A 23727-nucleotide genomic window follows, 5' to 3' on the forward strand; every position below is an offset into this window, starting at 1 on the left:
GAGGACCCCCAGATTGCGCACCCTCTCCGAGGGGGCCAGAATTTCGCCCCCTATAGTCAGCGATGGAGTCAGCTGACTATGCCGAGGCGCCGGCAGCCACAGCCACTCGGTCTTGGAAGGGTTGAGCCTGAGTCTGTTCCTCCCCATCCAGACCCTTACGGCCTCCAGGCAACGGGTCATCACGTCAAGGGCATCGTTGTTGGAGTTGCCTTTAAAATCCACAAGCTGCTTAGTAGCCAATGCAGTATAGGTACTCCTTGACTTACAACCGTTCATTTAGTGATTGTTCAAAGTTACAGCAGCATTGAAAAAACTGACACATGATTATTGTTCACACAATATGACTATTGCAGCATCCTCATGGTTGCATGATCAAAATTCATGTGCTTGGCAGCTGGTTCACATTTTTTGAGAGCTGCAGTGTCCCAGGGTCTTGTGATCACCTTTTGCAACCTTCTGACAAGCAAACTCAATGGGGAAGCCAGATTCATTTAACAGCTGATTCACTTAATAACTGTGGCGAGAAATGGGGCATTTAATAACTGTCTTGCTCAGCAACAGAAATTTTGGGCTCAATTGTGGTCATAGGTCGAGTGTTACCTATAATGTGGTCAACAATAAAGGATTATGCCATGTCTATATAAATACCCAGGCTCTGTAAGCTGGAGTGGTTACCATTTGGCTTTTAGGCACAATTCAAAGTGCTGATGGTCACTTTTAGAGTCTTTTACAATCATGGCCAATAACCCTAAAAGGTTATTTGGGGATGACCTATGTCTCCTGATTTCTCTTTATCTGGGTAAGATTCGGCAGAATTGTCTCTCTCGTTGTCCAGCTGTATAATCTAATAGGACTCAGGAGGCAGCCCTTCAGTGTCCTAGCACTTGCCTTCTGGAACAGCATCACCCCCCAAAATTTGTATGCTCTCTCCCTCCCCCCCCCATACTGCCCTTTAAAAGAGCAATAAAACCACAGGTCCTTCTCCAGGACTTGAGTTAAATGACTGAGGGTCCCTGTTGTCTATTTCCTCTGTGTGGGTATAGGAGAGTTGGTTGTTGTTCCCTCCACATGACACTACTGCTGGGGTTTTATTTTGATTTTTACTGTTTTATATGTGAAGTGATCTAGAATAATTAGAGTTGAGCTGCCTGAAAAATAAATGAATGAATAAATTCTACACAGCGATGGAATTTTTCTTTAGGTGGCAGTCTGACATCTCTAGCTAACCAGAAGTCCACCTAGGAATTCCAGAGCCTCTTGGCTTTGACTGAAACATTGAAACATCCTTGCAGAAGAAAATGACAGCAAATTATTTCCATAATACGGATGGATGCGTTCATCAGGAGTCAAGCTCCGCTTCTCATTGACCCACTACAAGCCCATGGAATTTGGGCTTATATCATGAAGCCATAGATAACACAATTTTTTTTCTTTTTGTGTGTGTGTGTGTGAGCACTATAATCTGTTGTTCTTTTATCACTAACAGTTGGCTAACATTTTCTACATCCAGGTGCCATTTGGGGCAGGACTGCTGTAGAAATGAAACTTTACTTGACGCTTTCCAATCATTTATTAGGTTTTCTGTTCCAAGGTTTATATGTTGCCAAGAATGCAGTTGCTGTGTGATACAGTCTCTATCTGGAAGTCTGTGATATTAGGTAACATTTGAGGCGTTTCGCTTCCGTTGCCATAGCCCTTGGTGAATTATGCCGTTGGATCCCTTGTAAATTATGGAAGGAGAAAAATGCAAGTGAATATTCAGAAATTCCTACGTGTAGATCAGGATGTGAATCAGATATTCAGTTACACGTTGCAATCATCCCTTTTTTTAAAAAAGCCTCTAAATGTGACAGGCAGAGATGGAAGTAAAGCAACCAGTGTGGCCTTTTTTGCAGTCTTTGAATGCCTTTTTCTTTTCACTTTGTTTTAATTGCTCCCTTGGTGCAGGGCTGCCGCACAAGGCCTTTCTCTTAGCTTAATGGAACGGCTGATTCAGAAATACGGGGACCGTGTTGTGAAGATGCTCACTGTGCAGTACCGAATGCACCAAGCCATAATGCAATGGGCTTCCACTGAGATGTATGATGGTCGCCTCTCAGCTCACTGTTCTGTCGCACAACATTTACTGAAGTAAGTGATCTATAGCTTACTTGCTTTCTTTTTTTCTGCCCAAATGTTATATCGATGCTGCCTTTTAATATTTAAAACTAATGCAGACTTCTCCTGACTGCACTAAACCTTTTCCTCTAGCACTGTTCTAACAAACAGCCTTTTGCCCCATTTTCAACTGGCAAATAGCTGATTTCTGCACTGAAGGTTACAGCATGCAAGTTTTGTTCAATAGCTGAAGGCATGTTGTAGGCTTGAAATTGTTGTCACTGTTGGCCCACCAGCTGTCATGCTGTTAGACTTGCTGACAACCCTTCCAGCAAATTCCAACTTTTATTGAAACTTAGAAGAGAATGTTAGCTCCCTGTTTCTCTTCTTTGCCTTGACTCTTCCTTCTTTCCTTCTCTGGGATCAATTTGGGATATCCTAAAATAAACAAAACTTCTACCTAGAAAGGGAAGGGAGTGACATATCACCCTGTTTAAAAGAGAAGTAGTTTTAACTCTGACACTGTCTGACTGTTGGTTGACAGGGGAGTTTGCCTGTTCATTACAGTAATATTCCTGACTCATTCATTCATTCATTTATTCATTTGAGTCAAATCATCACTTAAACAACAAGAACAACAGAGATGCCAGGGTTCACGTCTATATGGGGTTTGGGCCCTAGGCATGTCTTGAAGGAGAGGTCCCCACTTTGGGACCTCACTTAACTTCTAAAATTTAAGCATTCAAAGTTTATTTATAGTCCAAGAGCAAACACAAGAAAAAAGAACATATTATAAAAGAATTTTTAAAATTGCAAGAAAATCCTGAGACAATACCCAGTAATTAATAACATGATGGAGGAACCAGATGGTTTCTAAGAGTTACAGCTATTGAAAGAAATTTTGAAACTTTCTTATAGATTTCTGAAGAGGGGTCACCAAAAGAAGGTTCATGGTCTCCTGATCACAGTGGCAATGCGACCAGGAAATATTAAGCTCTATCATCATTGGGGATACAGCCGACATTTTACTAGAAAATGTGAAACAGATTCTACCCCCATGTCTGAAAATAATTATGGCTTTCATGTGGAAAACGTATATATCTGCCAGGTTTTGGTCTAATAAATAATTCCCAGGCTGTTGTAATAGTCTCCTATGAGGGACATATATAATATTGAAGAAATATCTAGGGCAGTGATGGCGAACCTTTTAGAGACCGAGTGCCCAAAAACTGGCCCCGGCCCCGCTCCACCTCCCTACTCCGCCCCCACTCTGCCCCGCCCACAGGACCACTCACCGCCTCCAGGGCCCGTCGCAAATCGCCAAGGGAGCCCAGCAGCGCTATAGCGGCCACACCCTCTGCCCGTGTCCTGCAGGATCGACTGCATGATGGGGTGTGAGGGCAGAGTCTTGTCTATGCTGCCTGGCTGCCATGTCCTTGGCTGCGCTGCTCCATGTGGGCCACGCTCGAGGGCGACTCTCCTTCAGGGGGGCTGATGGAGAGGAGGGGGTCACGGGGGGGAGGCAAGGCTGGGGCAACGGCACGTGTGCCCACCCGTGCCATAGGTTCGCCACCACTGATCTAGGGTTAGTCCAGAGAAGAGAGATAATTGTGTTGTCACTAATATGCCGTCTTAGGGTGGCAGAGAACCTATCTAGCATGGTGAGATGGACAAAGCAATTTCCTTCCTAGGATTCCTTCAGCCAGATCCTAGGACAACAAAATTGAGCCCCAAGAGAAATGCAGCTACGTTCCAGTCAAATTGCAGCATAAGAAATTGAACAAGGGACTTGTAATAAGATTTTTTAAAAGTTTGACTTAAATTGCTTTTAAGCTAGAGGACTCCTTATAGATACACAGCTGAGCACCATATAACATCATGCTCAGAACTTTAATTTAAAATAGTTTAATAGCTTCTGAAAGATCATTATTTCCAGATCTGCAAATTTAGTGATTGCAAGAGATGCTTCTTGGATTCTTGCTAGTAGCTTTCTTGCGTGAATAGATTTGCAAGTAGAAGATTGAAAATAGACATCTAGATACTTAAAGGATTTAACCTGCTTGATAAGTTTGCTGCTAATCATCCAATTAGAGCTTTAAAGTGTTTCCCAGAGGATACCAATACCTTTGTTTTAGAATAATTTATTTTGAGGCATTTTCTGGAGCAGTAAAGCAATAGAGCTTTAAGATATCTTTGAGAGTCTATTTGGTTTAGAGAGTAGGACTTCATCTTCACCATAAAGAAGAATAGAGATGGGGTAGTGGGAAAGACAGGGTGGGTGTAATTCTAACTTAGCAAACTCTTAACACTACTGTTAATGTAAAAAATGAACAGTAGTGAGGAAGAATATAGTGTTGTTTAACACTTTGCAAGTAGAGTCACATTTAATTAAGTCATCAGCAATATTGCCCTTAACTTGAATAGTAATGCCATGATGCAATAGCATTATTAGTTTAAGAAGAGGGTGTTGTGGTAGCTAATTTCTTCAGAGTTTTTCTCATGGTATAGAGTCAAAGGCTTCCCTCAAATCTATGAGGGCTACATAGAGGGCATCCTTAGATTGATTATCATTACAGTATTTCTCAGCTAAATGAAGTAAAATGATACATTGGTTCATGGCTGTGTGATCAGACATTTTCAGAGGACATCCAATCCTAGAGTTTTTAAAATTTAAAAATGGAAACTGAATAAGAGAATAGAAGAGCTAGGAAACAAAGATAAACTGTGAAGCTATATTTGCATTTTTTTCAGTTACAAATTTAACTATAATCCAAAACATGTAGCTTGTGTATGTGTCTATTTGTTAAGAAAATAATAAATTACACCAATATTTAGAAAGACCAAGATTGAAGAAGTTTTAGAATATGGCACTTCATTGTATGTTGTAAAAATCCATTTCCTCATTTGTTAGAAACAGTGAATTTTCTCTGCCATGAACCAATGTATCATTTACAGTTGTATAAATAGGGATCGGCATATGTATTTCACTTTATACCTCCTAAAATATAAAACTAGGTCACACAAGGAAAGGTTTGGTTTTTAAAAACAAAAATAGATACAATTCAGGGAACATTTTCATCCAGATAGTGTGGAAAGGAAATTATATCAGGGATTTAAATCACTAAGAAAATAATTTCAGGACATAATATTGATGGCCAGTGAAGTGAAATACTTTCTAAAGTCTGTGAAAAAAATTGTCAACTATAAAAATGAGTTGCTGCTTTGAGAGGAGGAAGATGTTTGTGTCACAATTAGGGTCTGATGCTCCTGATAGATGAAAGCTCCATAAATTTTTGCTGACTTCGCTAAGCTCTATGAAAGTCTCTTGACCTGAAATTTTCTGATCCCCTCTTTCTAATCACCAGGTTATAAGAAAATACAAGTTGGGAGATAAAAAGACTTTGGCAAAACTACTCAAATTTTACAAGCTGTACAGAGGGGGTTACAAGCAGTGTTATTAAATCACACTCTGCCCTCCCCCCCAACAATGTGCTTGGTTTTTACCTTACTGTGTTCAAAGAAGCATGCACAATTGCAGTTTTAATAGCCATTTCAGTATTAAGGAAAAGTATAAATAATTCCAACTAGACTCGGCAGGATGTTAGGTACATTATTCTGAAATGTGTACCATCATAGTCCATAAGCGTTTTCCCAGCAGAATTTTGCAGAACACTTAACACTGGCTCAATTGCATCTTTGTTTTCAGCTTTTCAAATACATGGGGAAGTGCATTATTTGCCTTTCTTCATCCTTTTAGTCTGTTTGTACCCTTGTGAAAAATGAAAGGGCCTAATCTTATTGCAAAGATTTTTACAATTGTTGCATTCCTTTCATGCTGTTTTTTTGTGAGCTGCCATACCTACTAGTAATAAATTCTTATTATTATTATTATTATAATAATAGTAATAAATTCATTTAACACAGCAATAATAGAAAAATGCTATCCATTATTAAAAAGAATCTCAGCCATGATAACTGTTGGCTTAATGTCCACATTTAATTTGTGTTTTGAGTTGTAAAGAATACATTTTGGGGTTTAAACAGTGCAAAGAAGTCTTAGATAGTGACAGAGAGGCCAATATTTATGTACATTCTCCACAGATTAAATTTGAAAACTTGTCCCTATGAATACTCCAAAAGCCTGCAAGTCACATACTAACCAAATAGATCATGAATGTTGGAATTCTAAATGTTTCCCGCCAAAGCTCTGAATGTCGATTCAGAGCTTTGGTGGATAAATATATTCCTGTTCAAAATCCTGACTCAAAATTAGATTAGCAGATTAAAAACACCCCACGAGATGCCTTTTTTTCTGGAAAGCTGTTTCCTATAACCTCCAGTTTTGTGGTACTATTTTTATTACTTTAAAAAAAAATGAAAAGTGGAGCTACTTAGTAGAATACGTATAGGTTTAGATCAGATTTTGTGCTTTAGGACAAATCGTGCACCAGTTAATTGCAATAGCTTAACTTGAGGTGCTAACATAAATTCTGATTTATATTTAATCTGCTATTAATACAAAGAAAAATTGTTGTTGTGGAAGGCTAATAAAATGAGCTTCCTTTTCTGGGAAGCTAGTGTGACCTTTGAGTTTCTGAAAGTAATTTGCCATTAGCTAGCCCAGGGGTAGGCGACCTTGGCTCTTTGCTGGCTCAGGAATTCTGGGAGTTGAAGTCCACGAGTCATAAAAGAGCCAAGGTTGCCTACCCCTGAGCTAGCCCAATCTTTGGAATACTTTAAGGCTTTATTTGGGTGGTTGCTGTCTCTGACCACCAAGATGTGAAAGCTCAGATTACTTTAAAAAGTTCAAGTCTCAGTAAATTGGAGATGTGCTGAGAATTCAGTTTTTGCTACAGACATACAGAAATACCATATGTTATTCTTAACATGGAAAATTAATGATTCCACACTGTCAGGAACTGCTAGTTTATGTTACTCTGGAGTGGAGGGAACTTGGTTATAAAAAAATATTAAGTTGTTTCTTTGGGAATGTCGAACCCCAGAATCAAGAGAAGGCAAAAAGAAAAACTGCTCTTATTGATGATGCATTCATCTTAATTTTTCTCACAACCCAGCACTGTTTGCATAAATAGACAAAACCCCTGATCACACAATGTTGTATCTTTCTTTTTAAATTAGCATTTTTAACCAATTCTCCTTTGCATTCCTTAATAACTGCTGATGGTAAAGTGAGAATTGGTTTGCTGTCCCAGTAGCTTTAATCTCATAAAAATTGCATCTAAATGTTGAAGGGAGAGTTATTTGATATAAGAATCTTTTGGCATGATTTTCTCTGCAGATGGAATTATTTTAAAAGAACAAAAATGGGGTTGAAAAAAAGAGTATAAGTAGAGAAGAACAAAAGCTTCAGTAACTTGCTGGCATTGTCTCTGTATATTGACCAATGTGTGAGAGACCAGCTCTGTACCTGAGACCTTGCAATAGGATAATGCAGAAATACTTGTGTTTTTTTAAAAAAAAATCAGTACAGTAATTGCTTACTTCTCCATCCAGAACAAAGAATTGGTCTTTGGACAAAATGCTATTAGGAACAACTTGCAAATGCAGTTTTGAACAAATTATGACCATTAAACTTAACATTCTAGTCAGAGATCTTCAAGAAGACTGCTTCAGCGCATATTCATGCTGACAAACCTCCATCCTTTTCGGTGGGTGGGAAGTTTGTTGTCATTTCCACTTTTAGCTTACAACTTTTTCTCTTATTATGTAGACTAACAGACTGTACTGAATAGTAACTAGAGTTTAAAATATGTTGACTTTAAGCTATGATTTCTGAAAGCACTTTGTTTGAACCAATACAATTAATTAATATTCATCACAGTTCCTGGGCAATCCAAAATTGTAACTTGGTTATTTAATACTTAAAAACATAATACTTTTAATACTTAATAACAGGAGCAACAGCTTCTTCATTTGGAGAAGGGGTTTGATACAACTCTAGTCCTTCATGTACCTATAGAGAATTTCTTCATAGCTATGACAGGGCAAGCCACATTTGTATTACTCCTGTTTATCTATATACTGGTAAGTATCAATATACTTCCAAGTGTCAGTTGCTTTGACATTATTGTACAAACGAAATATAATGCCAAGGGGCAGAAGGAGCTGGGCTATGTAGCTTGCAGGTTTGATGGGAACTGGGTCCCATGGAGTCACTGCTGGGAGGGAAGGTAAACCTCTCTTTTACATCTTTGTATTCTCATTTGCACTCCCCACAATTATATCTGATCATCTGGTATTATGATCTTATATTCTGAGTCCTTTCTTGTCAATAACTTCTGTACATAGCCAATTTTTTAAAAAATGAATTACATTCTCATACTTCAAATCATATTCATCCTTGAATCCCTTAAAATTATTGTCATGTGTTTGTTCAGAAATTAGGTATACAAGGAACAACTGTCGTTCTGTAACATTGATGATTAATATGGCTCTTTTAAGTACAAACAACATCTTTTTACGGTTATTAGACCCACAGAGTGTATCTTTTTCTAATATCACAGCTGTCACGTTACTGTCTCCAGCAATAAATCAAAGCACACTTCTTTTGCCTCTGAGCAGAGGAAGCAGTTGTATTCTGTGAAAGCTTTCGTCTATAATTTTATTCTTTGCTTTCATTGAAAATAATTTTTAACTGCTCTATTCTGTAATTTGCTTGATATATGCGTTACTAGAAGCAATGCTGCTGTTAAACAGGAACACCGTATGTGCTAATTTATGTTCCCATCAGGCTGCATGTATTGTTTGTTTCCACATAATAACTAAGAATAGGTTCCAAGGTCTCATAGTTGCAGAGAGAGAATAAAATGAGCTTACAGCTTCTTGCAAAAATAATTTGTGTAATTCGTTTTAATAACTTGACAGAGACTTGCCAGGAGTGGCCCCCACAGAAGAGACCAGTATCCCATTGCTGCTTATAGATACGGCTGATTGTGGCTTATTTGAACTTGAAGTGGAAGAAGAACAGTCTAGAGGAAACCCAGGTACCATCATTTACTCTGCTTCATGATTTTTGTTTCCTATGTGGCACCTTTTTTTTCAAAAACTGTCCCTTCAGTTTATATTACCTGTGTAGTGGTTTTGCAATACCAGCTGATGCTAGGTAAAAAAGTTTCCTTCTACCAGAAAAGTATTATAAAATTTGAGCTATTGACTGAAATACTATATGCACAATCACAGGTACAACTCTTGTGGAAATAATTGAATATATCAGGAAATTTCTTGCATGTCATGCTTGAATTACATATATTAAATCCTTAGGCAGATGAATAATTTATTTAAATTAGCCATGGCTTCCAAGACTGTTTTCAGATTTTTGTTTCTGGGTGGGTTGTTTCTTTTTTTGGGGGGGGGGGTCCAAATGCAAGTAGTAACTGCGAGAGAAATAGATTCATCAGATTCTTTTCACATATCAAAAATTCCATCCATATTACATTGTACTATAGTATGACTAATGAGTCAATATAAAATATAAAATGGAGCAAGAAAGAGACAGAAGGTAGTACAATTTTGGTTGTGACTAGAAGCAGCAAAATTCTAACTATTACTTCGTTTCATAAATTTGAACTTTGTACCCCCTTAGTTAAAAGTGGCAGAATTTTAAATTGGGCTTCATGAGTAGTCTGAAAAAATAGAAACCAATGTTGCAATGAAATGGCTGGGCATGCACATGGGATTGAAGCAGCTTGCAAAGCTGCCATGAGGTTTTTAAAAAGAAGGAGCTGCTTTATCAGCTCAGAAGGAGAACTTTCCTGTACATTTCCATGAATTAAGTGAATGAAATCTAGCCTTGGTGGAACAAAAGACTACCAAACTGGTAGAAAACATGCGCATGGGTTTTAGGTAGAAATCAATTGTGGTGAGTTATAATTAACTTAGCTTTGAAATGTTATGAGTACAAAAAATGGAGGCCAAAATTGAACGGCAAATAACACACATTTTAGAAGCTGTTCATACTCATGTTTGCTCTGACATGATGCCCATTGATTTCCCTGGCATCTGTTTTTTAACATATGTCCATAGGGTTGCAGCCCTAAATAGTCTCATGTGAGCATTGATGCATAAGTGAATGTCAAGTAGTCTGCAGTATTATGTTTCATTCCCACTTTTTAAACAGAAAAATTATAGTAATCTAGTCCATATCTGTCTCATTAGACACATTCATTTATATTTTTTATATGCGGGAATATTTGATTCTCTGAACTTGAGTAAGGCTGCTTATGTAAAATTGAAATAATGTCAGGTTTTTGAGCAATTCTCTAAAATAGCTCAATCTGCTAGGAGAATCTTTATAACGTATTGGTTTCTTGCCTACTTCAACATAAAAGGAATCAGATCTTTCTTAGGAAAATAAGTCTTGATCCCAAACTTTGTGCAAAGGGCAATAGATCATGAATAATAAACATGAAGAATGTAAAAAAGTGTTTATTATTCTTCTAACTAGAGGAAAAAATAGCTGGTGATGTGGGGGGAATTCCATGATTAGTCTTGTTATAGAAAAGAACTGGGGCGTGTGAGGGATGGGGCAGGGATGGAGAATTTTAAATTCTCCAGATTCTGTTAAATTCCATTTTGCTTTAACAGGGATCAGAGATGGTGGAAGTTGTAGTCTGTTACCTTCTGGATCACCATAATAACAATAGCAATAAAAACCACCTTCTGGAGGAGCACAAATTTCTTACCTGTACCCTAGGCTCAAATACAAAGTTGTGATGGCGTTCTAAATAATAGGTAGGAGTAGAGCTCCCATGGCCAAGCTGAAAGCCCAGACCAGGGGTAGGCAACCTTGGCCCAGACCAAACTACTGGTCTCCAGCAATACAACTTGCATCTTGGTAACAGCTGGACAAGTTGTATGGACAGGTACCAGTGGTGCTTGTTTCTGGCACATATCTATTTTACTTGCCTTTATGAAGTTTCCTTACTATAATTTCAATTTGGTTTTCTAGGTAGGAAATACTCATTTGGTATTATTTTCCTAAGGTGTGCTTCCCAGAGACATGTAAACTGGGGCAGTTTATAAACACTGCAAATAAATAAAGTAGCTTTTTAAAATGTTTTCTTGTTTACCATGTGCAGCATATGACACATGTGAATGAGGACCATTTTATGTTTTGGTGTGTACATACACCCTTGCTAAATTTGCCAAGGAACAGTTGTGGACAGCTCTTTTCTCATGTGATGAGATGTGGACCAGCAAGTGCCTGGTGAATGAATAAATTGAACAAAAGAATGCTTCTTGGTTTGCCATATGCCCAACCACAGATCATCATCTAAATCAAGAACATGAATCCTTAGCAAGGTGACCTATGGCATAGCTGCTATATATGGAAAATGGCCATTCTTAAGCAGTGGGAAACCCATATAATGAGAAAACCTTTATTTTCTTTTGACTTCCTATAACCTTTGAATTCCTAGCAAATAAACCTGTGCTTATATACTAGGTGATTATACACACATTGCTAGTTCTTCTATTATTTAGAATGTGGAATGAAGTTTAAAGGTCTGTTTGGTTTTCTAATTGAACCTGCGTGCCTGCTTCTTCAACCTTAAAGTTGCTTGTTCCTTGTTCCCAGGCGAGATACAGCTTAGCGGTTTGCATATAGATGCTTTGATAGAAGCTGGTGTGAAAGCCAAAGATATAGCTGTCATTGCTCCTTACAATCTTCAGGTTAGTGCATCCACTGCCATATACTAAGAAACATGTCATATTGAATAAAAATTGAAAGCTAAGTACAAAACAATAGAAGGAAATATGCTAGCATTGATGATATTATCTAGTTTGGTAATGAAATGTCTGAAAGAAAAGCACCAAGCTCAGAGAGCACCAGTGATCCCACAATAAGCACAAAAGAAAATGAAACTGATTTGGATCTTGAGGGACCGAATTTACGTTCATTAACATTAAATAAGTTCAGTGAGGTAGAGGCAGAACTTTATTCTATTTTCTTGATCTCTATGGACTTAAATTTTCTGTGAGCTGTTTGGTGTAGACCTAGCAATTGCTTCCAGCATCTACTGGTCTACAGTAGATTAGGACGATCCCCATTCCACTCTCCGGGCTGTAGGTCATATAGAAATAGTGTGTTAGACAAGAATGAACATCAGATGTAGCTTTTTGTTCCTTTTTGTAGCAGTCTGCCTTCCCATATATTAGATGCTTAATTTCTAATTGTTTACTTTTGGAAGGAGAGGACTTTTTCAGTAAAACGGCATTCATTTCCTGTGCCAATAAGTGCTTTGTTTTTCAGGTGGACATGCTAAGAAAACATCTGTGTCATAAATATCCAGAGCTGGAGATTAAATCAGTGGATGGCTTCCAAGGAAGAGAAAAGGAGGCAGTTGTCCTTTCTTTTGTAAGATCCAATAGAAAAGGTAAATCGATCATAACCTGGAGCAATGCGAAATGAAAGCAAGGAATTTACAAGAAGCACTGATGCTACTGCATGTTGCTGTGGTTGTGACTGATTCATGATTCTGGCTGGGGAATTAAAAAGAACATTATGATATCCTGTAATTCTTTTAAAAAAGAGACCAGAATGGTGAATAGTAAGAAAATGATAAAATAATTTGAATCAACCGTTTGGTAATTATGGTGACTGTCGTTCAGTTTAAAATTCTATCATGCAGCCATATGAATCATAACTATTCAGGTGACTGTGAATGTAACTCAAAAGATGTTTCTAAAGTTTGTAAATATTTTTCTTCTTTCCCATTATAAGACATGGGGCATGATATGGAGAGGGATTTCTTCTCTGCTTCATATGGTTGCTGGAGAGAAAAATTGCTTTCCTGTTTATGGATTAAAATAGATAAGCAAGTTATGGTTCATTGTTGTCTATGTATTATGTCTTCTAATATGGTTTTGACACTTGGTAATTACTTCCCAGGTTAGGCTTCTCAAGCACAAATTGGTGACTCACATATTTTAATGTGCCCTTTAATGTTTATTTTTCTATTTGTCTTCTGCCTAGCTCCTTATACAGGACTCAACCCCATCGGTTAAGTAGCTGAGCTGACTCATCTTGGCATTTGCTATATGTTATTATAAAGTCTAAAAAAAACTGGAGATCAGAAATAACTTCTAGAAAAGGCTTTGTCATTTCTAACTATTTATTCAATCTTGGATGCTGCTTTTTTTAAAGATTATGCTAAATATTTTTCTGACCTTTATCAGACTAATAATTAGAAATGAGCAAAATGCATTTGCAATACTTCAAGAAAGCTTCCTCTTGTTAATTATATCTGCTTGTCAGATATAGCTCCAGTCTCAGAGCAGTTCTATTGTGGACAAAAACTTTATAAAGCCTATTTAATCAACATGGACAGTCCATATGCTTTTCCTCCCAATTGTGAAACAAAATGAGCACTTGAACATCTTTCTGAAGTCACATCAAGTGCTAAAAATTCTTATTTTTCTAGCTCCTGGCTGTTTATTGAATTTTGCTTTCCTTATTTAAAAGTAAAATGGATTGAAACTGGATTTCTCAGCAACATGTATTAAAATAATATTGCAACCTATCCAAAGCTTCAGTGTTCCTTGGGCCTTCCACACTAGACTATTGACTAAAGATCTGCCTTTCTGAAAATTAATGACTTTAAAAGTAAATTTGAAGCAGATTGATAAACTGTGTTCACCTTGAAATGAAAACAAGCCTGAATTTAAGCATTTCTCCTCTCCCTTACTTTTACTTTTCAAAAAACTAGGGAGGGCCTTCTGAGATCTTTTGAAGATCCCTTTTTCCTTCAGTGGGCTGAGATACCTGAAGCATGATGGTTGTCTAGACTAAGCTTTTCCTTCTGTCCCTAAGGTCATTTCCAGATATCATTGCTCTACAAGCCAAGTTGTCACTCCGTCAAAATGGTGTCCATAAACACTGTCATGTGAATCTGATCTTTATCCTACACTGGATTTTGATTATGAGGCTTGGCTACATATGTTTTGTAGTCTGTCACCATGAGCATTCAGTTTGAAATTAGGCCCAGGCAAAATGATATTGCCATCTCAGATCTCATAGTTTTATGATAATGATAATAAAGAAGTTATATCATACAGTATGACTGTTGAAATCTTCATGGGATCTGCTTGTGCAGGTTCTTGTTGCTGAAAATGTGTTTGGATTTGTTTGTAAGTAACTTGTGCCTGCACTCTGTTCATGTGTTGAATCCATTTTGGAAACGTCATTCTTGGGTAATAGTTTAGATAATTATAGAAAGAAGCAATCTACTTCACTGAATCCCACGGAGTTCAGTCTAACTTGCTTCTGAGGAAATATGCTTGCAATAAAATGGCTTCTATTATCATTACTTTACATGGTCTGTCAAAGCTCTGCATCCTGACTTACTGTTTTTATGATGTGTAGGTGAAGTGGGATTCCTCGCTGAAGACAGGAGAATAAATGTTGCAATTACCCGTGCCCGGCGTCATGTGGCTGTAATCTGTGACTCTCGCACCGTTAGCAACCATAGTTTTCTTAAACGGCTGGTAGAGTATATGAGCACCCACGGTGAAGTGCGCACAGCCTTTGAATACCTGGATGACATTGTACCTGGAAACTACGCTTCCAAGAGTTCTATGGGTCTCCGTGACCAGGAAAAGAGACTTAAATGCAGCACTTCCCCAGTCCCAAAGGCTCTTGGAGAGAAACCAAAAGGAAGACCTGTCCAAAAACCTAGAGAGAGGCTAACAGAACGTTCCTTGGAAAGCACGGACAAAGTCACACCATCAGAAACCAAAGAGGATGAAAGCTCATTTAAACATAAAGCAAGAATATTGGAGTTTCTGGATAGCGGTGAGGTCCAACTGGATTTCCCTTCCTCTTTAAATGCTCACGATAGAATGCTTATTCATCAGCTGGCTGAAGAATTCGGGCTGCAGCACATGAGCACAGGAGAAGGCAGCGCACGATACATAAGCATTTGTAAGAAAGATTCTCCCGCAGAATTATCTTTAGGAGATACTGTGGTTTGTCAGCATGAATTAATTCAGAGCTGCCCAAAAGAAATTGATGCAGGCAATGAGGAAAGGGAAAGCGGTGCTGGCCCAGGGGCCACAGATCTGAAAACGTTGCATGTGGAACGGATGCAAAGGGAGAGAGCCAAGAAAGAAGAGAGAGTGAAACAAAACCNGATTCTCCCGCAGAATTATCTTTAGGAGATACTGTGGTTTGTCAGCATGAATTAATTCAGAGCTGCCCAAAAGAAATTGATGCAGGCAATGAGGAAAGGGAAAGCGGTGCTGGCCCAGGGGCCACAGATCTGAAAACGTTGCATGTGGAACGGATGCAAAGGGAGAGAGCCAAGAAAGAAGAGAGAGTGAAACAAAACCGAGAATCCAATGTAAATCTTCAGGAAATAATTGGGAAGAAAGAAAAAAATGGAGGTAAAGAAGCCCTTTTCTTCCATTTGCAGTTTAAAATATACCCCTTGCATTCTTCTTTAATCTGCTGTTTATTCTGTTTTTCTTTGTAATCCCTGCATGGATTCTCTCCTGATAAAGGGAGCGTATCCTTTGAGGAGCTTAGGGGAAATTTTAACTAAAACACAGCCAATTCTCTGCTTTAAATATTTATACTGTGCTTACAGAAGGAGTTGCTAGAAGCAGGCTTACTTGTAAAACACAACTACTTGTGAGAGCAACCAATAATTTCAGATCTAGGAAGCGCATGATCCACAAATAGGGTTGTTGTTGTTGTTGTTTTGGAAAATGTCAGCCAAATATTTGTCCTGGCTTTTGGAAATATACGGATTTTATCCCCAAATCAGCATCTCTGAAATTATCAGAATAGACGACCTAGGGCACAACATGGGCTTGCTTTGTGCAGTTGGATTATTGCTTAGAACATTTTGAGGAGACAAAGTGCAGCTCCTTAGCTGACAACTAGCTGAGCCAGAGTACATTAATATCTTCTAACATACCCTAATTCTCTTTCTCGGACCTTTATGTTCACATAGAGCAGTGGTTCTCAACCTATGGGTCGCGACCCCATTTGGGGTCGATCGACCATTTCACAGGGGTCACCAAGCAAGGCTGTCCGCCATTTTTTTCCCTTTTCCGGTGGGTGCCTTACCTCCCTTGAGCTGGGCCAGCTGGTGGTCGGCCTGCTCCGTCTCTGCCACTTGCCAGCTACGCCTCGGCCGGCGCAGGGAGCGGAACCACGCATGCGTGGCGCTCCCGGGCAGGGAAAGTCCTCGACTTACGACCGGCTGGGTAGTCCTCGACTTACGACCGGTTTAGTCCTCGACTTACGACCGGTTTAGTCCTCGACTTACGACCGGTTTAGTCCTCGACTTACGACCGGTTGGGGGGGTCGCGGCATTAAAAAGGTTGAGAACCACTGACATAGAGGCTATACATGAGCTTAACAATACAAATTAAAAAATGGTATCAATAGACAACAAAAACTCTCTTTGCCTTGCTAGGAGAGTGGGTGCGTGCAAGCACCTGAATATTTGCACATACTCTATATGTACCCACTTTCCATGACTGATAATTTTTTGGGGGGGGAATGAAACCACTGAATATGTGCATAGATACCTTCTGAAATTCACATCTTCCTAGATTTCTAAAGAGGAAGAAAATCCCCTCAGGTGCATTGATAAGACTGCTATAAAATACAGAGGCAATAGGATTTCTTGGGCATGGGAATAAACCTATATCCAAGCAGTGTCTTTGATTTTGATCTAAAATCAAGAGCGCAGCCCCTAATTTTTTAATCAGTAAAGTTTTCTGGAGCCTTCTCAAACTATGACGCCCTCCAGATGTATGGCTTTCTACTCTCAGCAGCACTAATCCCTCTTCCTCCTTTAAAGTGTTCTCTAAAAGAGTTTCTAATTTAGTTGGGCAGCTTCAAAGATAGTTCAGCTAGTCTCAGGCAGTTTGTCTTCATATACATAAGCCAATGTCTAAGAACACCAGATATTGCCCAGATCAGATTGAGCTATGAGGATGGTCTGGCCCAAGGGTAGACAACCTTGGCTCTTTTACGACTTGTGGACTTCAACTCCCAGAATTCCTGAGCCAGCATGGCTCAGCTTGGAAACTCTCCCTTTCCCCTCAGCATGGCTGGCTCAGGAATTCTGGGAGTTGAAGTCCACGAGTCATAAAAGAGCCAAGGTTGCCTACCCCTGGTCTGGCCCCTGAAGGGCAGAAGGGTATCTTTGTTTTTAACTGTATTTTATGGATTGCGGTGAGCCACCGAGAGACATTGTCTGAAATAGGAGCCATATAAGTCCTTATAAACAAACAAATAAATAAATCTCATTATCGCTACTCCATTATCATACTTTGCCTACTCTTATTTGCCCACTTTATCTTACTGTTTCCTTTTGAAGGAGAAGTTAGTGCTATCTGTTGGCCATCTGGTTGCCTATTGCCAGTGACCTGCCTGTTTGATACATTGCTGATCCTAAACTCTTGATCAACACAGCTGTGCTTCTTTATGTCTACAATAAAGTTGTTGCGTGCAAACTTTTTGTACCTGCTCTCTTAATTATTTTATGCCCTTATATTTATTTAGGAAAAGCATCTAGTAAACCCAAAAAGGAAATTGCAGCCGAGGAAGATTTTGATGCTATGATCTCTGCCGCAATTAAAGCTGACAACACATGTGGTTTCTCCAAATGCAAAGCCAGCGTAACAACTCTGGGACAACTCTGCCAGCATTGCAACAGACGCTACTGTCTCAGCCACCATATCCCAGAGGTATGCTTTGGTCTCCTCTCAGGCAGACAAAGCACATCCATTTTCTCCCTTCTCCACCCCAGGTTTTCAGAGCCAACATAATTTTCAGGAGAAATTGAGGTGTTATTTTAAAGTATTCAGTGTAGTTGACTTTTCAAGGAAGCTCATAGTAATAAAGGCTGTTCAGTATAGGCAAATCCAGTGGAGGATAACTTTCCCCCATTTATCTTAGCTTGCCATTTAATATATACATGTGCATATACACGCAGACAAATATAAACTTGCGAAAAAAATCTATCTTTAGAAAGGTGGAGACGGGAGTTCTGCCTTATGAAAGTAATGTAGCATAATAAACAGAGAGGGTATAATTCACAAAAGAATTGAAGCTATAGTTGCCTCCAGTTTAATTTCCCAATGACTGGAAATGCATCCCCTGCTGTGCAATAAGGAGGAAAAATGTTGATTTGCAGGGCTGTTTTTGCTCATAGTCTTTAGGTTTTAAAATGTAGTGGGTTGTTTTTTTTGTTCTCCTCTTGGTATTTTAATGGAGTTATTTTTTATGGCGATCCGTACTCTTGAAACATCTTTTTATCTCTTTTTAATATAAAGGATGGTTTTATTTCCTGTTAAAATACACATTCTTTTTCACTCTCGTTCATTCTTTAAATTTATATATACACACATACACATACTACTCTCTCTCTTGATTCTTCGAAATGAATTGGGTGAAGATAATGTGCATCCTTTAATGGCATGACCATTCTAGACCATTAAAAGGCACTTAACCTTGTGGAGCAAGATATCTGTTTTTAATGCTGAAATAATGGGATGTTTCTATGTTCTTTCCATCAAGCTTGTGAGTCATTCTCTCTTTTACTCAAAGCACTTCTTTATTTTAAACTCCCATTCACATTCATTCCCAATACCCAAGTACTTGAAGGAGTCTTGTGCTCTAGAGCAGGGCTTTTCAACCTTTTCACCCATTGTACCACTTTTAGGTTATGGCAACATCCGAGTACCACCAGTCACCTAGCAAGGTGTCAAAAACGTGATTACAAAAAAAAGGAAAAAAGTGATAAAGTAACAGGTAGTCCTCAACTTACAACAGTTTGCGCAGTGACTGTTCGAAGTTACAATGGCACTGAAAAAAGTGCCCCCCAAGGCACAGCCAAGCAAGACAACTGCCTGCCCACCTGGCGGCGCTCTTCCTCCTGTCCGAGGTTTTCATTGTTGTGAGCATTTCTGTTGAGGATTGGCAGCGGGGTGGGGTGGGGGTGTTTGGTTTTTATTCCCCCCTGTCTGCTGGGTGGTTGCAGCAGGTTTTGGTCACTTCACATGACCCTGGGACACTGTGACCGTCATAAATATGAATCAGTTGCCAAGCATCTGAATGTAAATCACAAGACCCTGGAGATGCTGCAACATTCCAGCTGATCGGCGGTTCTTCTGGGCTCAGCAGAAGCGCCAGGGTCAGCGCCAAGCTCCAGCTGGAGCCTGGTGCTGATCCTGGCGCTTCCACTGAGCCCTAACAGTCCCGAAGAAGTGCCGATCCTGATGCTTCCTCTGAGCCCTGACAGCCCTGCAGCTCCAGCCATCTCTCGCTCAGGCTTGTGCGGTGCTGCCACCGGATCAGCTCATTCCCCTCCCCCACTACCACTTTTCTAGGATAGTTGTGTACCACCTGCCTGGTGCCAATGTACCACAGGTGGTACCCGTACCACTGGTTGAAAAGCCCTGCTCTAGAGAGTATAGATGCTTTGCATCTCCTCAAAAGTAGATCTTAATGTTCTTTGTATCCATTCAAGGGGTAGCCATGAGTCTTATATAATGTGGAAATGTTTACTTCTCCAACTCTGTCAGGTCTGTGCACATGTTCTAATCAATGCAGCATTTTAAATCCTGTCTGACAGGAATAATTACATTGATTACTAATAAGGAATGTATTTAGATATCTTCCATTGGGCCTGATGTATTTGAAATAAATGATCATAGGTTCTTTTAATCTCATGGGGAAAATGTTGTATCTACTTACTAGATCATTTTGATCCAAAAGAGAAGTATATACAGAAAAAGGTCTGCATATTTTGGGTCCTCACCAAAACTGAAAAGCAGGCTAAAAAGAGTGATTTTTATGTACTAACTATATTTATTCTAGATCAACTATGAATCTTAAAGCAAGCTTCAGTTGCTTTATCCAATTCATGGATAAAAATATTGGTCTGTAGAGAAACATCCTAAAAGTTTGGATGGGTAGAAATTTGGATTAAAAGATGCACTGTTTATTGAATGCTTTGTTGACAGGCAACTAAATGAAAGACATTGCTATAAGCTAAAATAACAGCAGCAGCAACCCCTGAATAATAGATAGCTCACCACCTTCCTTCATGTGAATAGTTTCATTGCTTTCCTTCATCCCCTATAGGGCTAAGGCACAGAATTAGATAAAATAGCTTTCCCTATTTGGTTCCCTCCAGATATGCTGGACCAAGTTCACAGTCATCTCATGTCTTAAATGTTACTGTTTTAGCATGGTGTGTATGTGGGTGGATATTTCAAGATTTTGTTAACTGCCTCACATATTCAACTGATTAGAAAGATGAAATAGAACTCATACTACTCAATCCATTCAGCACCATGGAGATAACAGGCGTAGTATTTCTGTCTCTTCAATGATACTCCCACTGCTATTCTCATAGTTCCAGTGACTAGATAGAGCCCACATTGCTATGCAGGAAAAAGATATAAAATCTTTCTTATTTCAATCAGTGTGGTACCTGCTTTCATTTAAAGAAGTGTGAACTGTCGATAAAGTGAGATTCACAATGTTGCTGAATGTTACATAGATCAGACTTTTAAAAAAATCTAAAGTTTTGTAAAATTTAATAACAAAAACAATATGTTTTGATTGGCATTTTACCAGTATCAGGCACAAAAAATCAGGAGCCAGGATAGTATTCAAAATCATTACAAGTTTTATTTCATGCTACCTATACATAAAAATCTGATCTACTAATGGTCAACACAAATTGGTGCCAGATAAGACTTCAAGGGGGGTGGAGTTAGGTCTTTTTCTGGGGTGTAGGGACTCCAGATTGATGATATGTTTGACACACACACCCCTCGGGCTCAGCCTGGTCATCTCCTGCAACCAATTTAATATCAACGTATTCTAGTCCCAGTACAGATCATATTATACTTTCCATGTATCTTGTAGTTGACAGAAGACTTAGTATCACTTATGAAACAAATATAATTCCTCCAGATTCTGAAGAATGATGTTTACTATCATATCTCATATGAACTTTATCTTATAGCTAAGCTTACAGCTCAGTGTTACTGACCAGGTCTGACCTGAAGAAGAAAGCTCTTTGAAATATCTAGCCACAAAAGAGTAATTCCTTTTTTTAAACTATAAAATCATTAGTAATTTTAAAAGCATTAGAACAGAACTCTTGATGAAAGCTAGTTTTTTTAAAAAACATATTCATATTGCTTAGTTCAATAATTTTTGTCACACACCCTGAATTTAAATAGGTTTCGTTTGAGGAAAAAGGGAAGATTTAATCTTTTTAGAATTTAAGTCATGGAAAAATTCGTATGGGCCAGGCTAAATGCTTGATCAATTAAGACAGAACTAATAAATGTGAACATTTTAGGTGTATGCTTGGGTTTGATCCAGGGCAATCCCTGTTTAATTTCTGCATTTGCTTCAAATCTTTCACCAGAGTGTTTTATACTTTCTTGTTGCCTTGGATAAAATGTAGAGGTGATATGCTTATTAAAATAAAGCTTTCTGACATAATATAATTACCTGAGTTGATCCACCTTATAATCTTATATTCCAGAAATTCTGCCTGATTCCATCATCACTTACTAGTAATAAAACAGACTTCTATGAAAGCCATTTTCAGTCTTTATTATAACTTTTATTTTATTAAAGTATTTAACTTTTCCCTCCAGGTATTTTCTGCTCATATTTTCTCATAATTTAAGAATTGCTATGCTCAGTCTGCCCCTGGATATACATTATTATTCTTGGCACTTTGCTTCAAACATACTTTTATTTATTCATTCAATTCATGCAATGTATATTGGCTGCCCAACTCTCAAATTGTGATTCTGGATGGCTAACATAAAATGAAAGGAGACAAACAACAGCAACCAATATTAAAACAGCAGAGAATGTAATGCAACTGAAGCCTCACATAGTTATTGTCTTAACCATTGTGAGACAACCTCAACCAATACACTAACTAGGTTTTCAAGGCCTTACCAAATTGGGACGTCTGAATCTCATGGGGTTGCTGTTCCAGAGGTCAGGCCCTGCTCACTGGGTTTGCCAATGGTATCTAGAAATATCTGTTGTTGTATTTATACAGTTGTGTTGCTACTGACTTTCTTCCAATACTCTTCTTTCTATATAATGTTGGAGTTTACAGAATGATAATACAATTTTATTTTTTCAGACCAAAAAACAGAGTTGCCCAGAAGATGGAATAGAGATATCCTGTCCACTTGTAGAGTGTAAAAAGAAAATACTTCAGCTGTCTGAAAAGATGATTTAATTTTACTTTAGCTTCTACTGGGGGGGGGGGAATGATCACATATTATTATTTTTTTGCCTTTGGAATTAAAAGAACTGTCAATAAACAAGTGAACTACTTGTATAGTTCTGTAAAGTTTAGGGCAGATATAGGAAGTTCTTTTACTAATACTTTTTTCTACTGGGTTATCTTGATCTTCTATCTTTATTTCCCACAGGTTCACGGATGTGGGGAGAAAGCCAAAGCAAATGCCCGGCAGAGAATCAGCAAGGAAGGGATTCTCTATCCTGGGAGTGGGGTGAAGGACAAGTCCTTGGATCCCACCAAGAGGGCTCACCTCCAAAGACGCTTGGACCAGAAACTCAACGAACTGTCCAACCAACGAAAGTGTAGAAGGAAAGATCGGGAGAAATAAGAGGATTTGTCGCTTTGGAAAAGAATTAAACCTAACAAGCTGTCCTTTAAAGCTTGTTCACATTTGCAGGAAAAAAAGCTAATAAAAATTTTGACCATTTGGGCTCATTTTTTTCTTTATAACCAGAACATGCCTTTGAATGTCACAGTTCTCAGAGGTCATAGCACTGCTTAAAGTTTCACCCTGAAAACCGTACCTGCAGATTTTGTAAAAGCTGCACCTTATGCTATAAAATATGTTTCTACCTCTCACATCAATGTTCTAAAACCCTGTTGATTAGGGGAGAAAAGCAGTCTGCTTTGGCTTTCAATAATTACTTTTGCTGGCAGCGTTTTAAAATATACAGTGAACAATTAAATAGATAGCTACACAATAAAGAGGGATGTTTGTTTAAGAGCATGAATCAATGATTGAAAGTAACATAGGTATGCAATGTGTTTATGAAAGTGATAGGAAGGTAAAGGATGTGGTAGATCTGGATGAAGGTGAACTGATTGTGGAGTAGAGGTCATGAATATATCTGAGAAAATGAAGATTTAGATTTAATTATGAAAAAAACTAATATATGAGTTGGCATGATCTAGAATATTGGTGTATATGCAAGAGAAATTAATAGTTTGATCATAATTTCTTGATATGCTCCATCAATGCTTATATTGGAAGAGCCAAGGATGAATGAACCTGGGGGAAAACTGCGTGTGACCCGAATCAATCTGAGAAAGTGCAGAAAAAATTAGCCTGCTAGTCGATGAGAATGGATGGGAAAAAGAGGAAAGACTGCAATAAAAGTTAAATGGGCTACTTGGAGACCCAACAATGAATGGGAACTGTTTTGTGACCATTTACTTAGAGGAACTTGTGCTTTAAGTAGTATGTATTTTAATGTGTATTTTTCCGTAGACATCAAAAAACAATCCTTTTGGATGATGGTTTTGATTATTTAGGATCAAAGATTGAGAGGTTTTGTGA

At 38.5% G+C, this 23727-nt stretch overlaps 1 protein-coding gene across 1 annotated transcript in view; it reads left to right on the forward strand.

Annotated features, from left to right (window-relative positions):
- Positions 1-22872, forward strand: part of LOC107291997 (DNA-binding protein SMUBP-2) — a 71921-nt gene extending 49049 nt beyond the window's left edge. The window contains exons 9-16 of the mRNA XM_029285065.1: positions 1948-2130; positions 8983-9101; positions 11693-11787; positions 12368-12491; positions 14480-15151; positions 15319-15498; positions 17636-17820; positions 22561-22872. Coding sequence (XP_029140898.1) covers positions 1948-2130; positions 8983-9101; positions 11693-11787; positions 12368-12491; positions 14480-15151; positions 15319-15498; positions 17636-17820; positions 22561-22758 — 1756 coding nt within the window. The 3' untranslated portion in view covers positions 22759-22872. The remainder of the gene's footprint in view (positions 1-1947; positions 2131-8982; positions 9102-11692; positions 11788-12367; positions 12492-14479; positions 15152-15318; positions 15499-17635; positions 17821-22560) is intronic.
- Positions 22873-23727: the final 855 nt, after the last annotated feature.

Source organism: Protobothrops mucrosquamatus, unplaced genomic scaffold (assembly GCF_001527695.2).
Source record: "Protobothrops mucrosquamatus isolate PMUCROS unplaced genomic scaffold, P.Mucros_1.0 scaffold1238, whole genome shotgun sequence".
NCBI lineage: Eukaryota > Metazoa > Chordata > Lepidosauria > Squamata > Viperidae > Protobothrops > Protobothrops mucrosquamatus.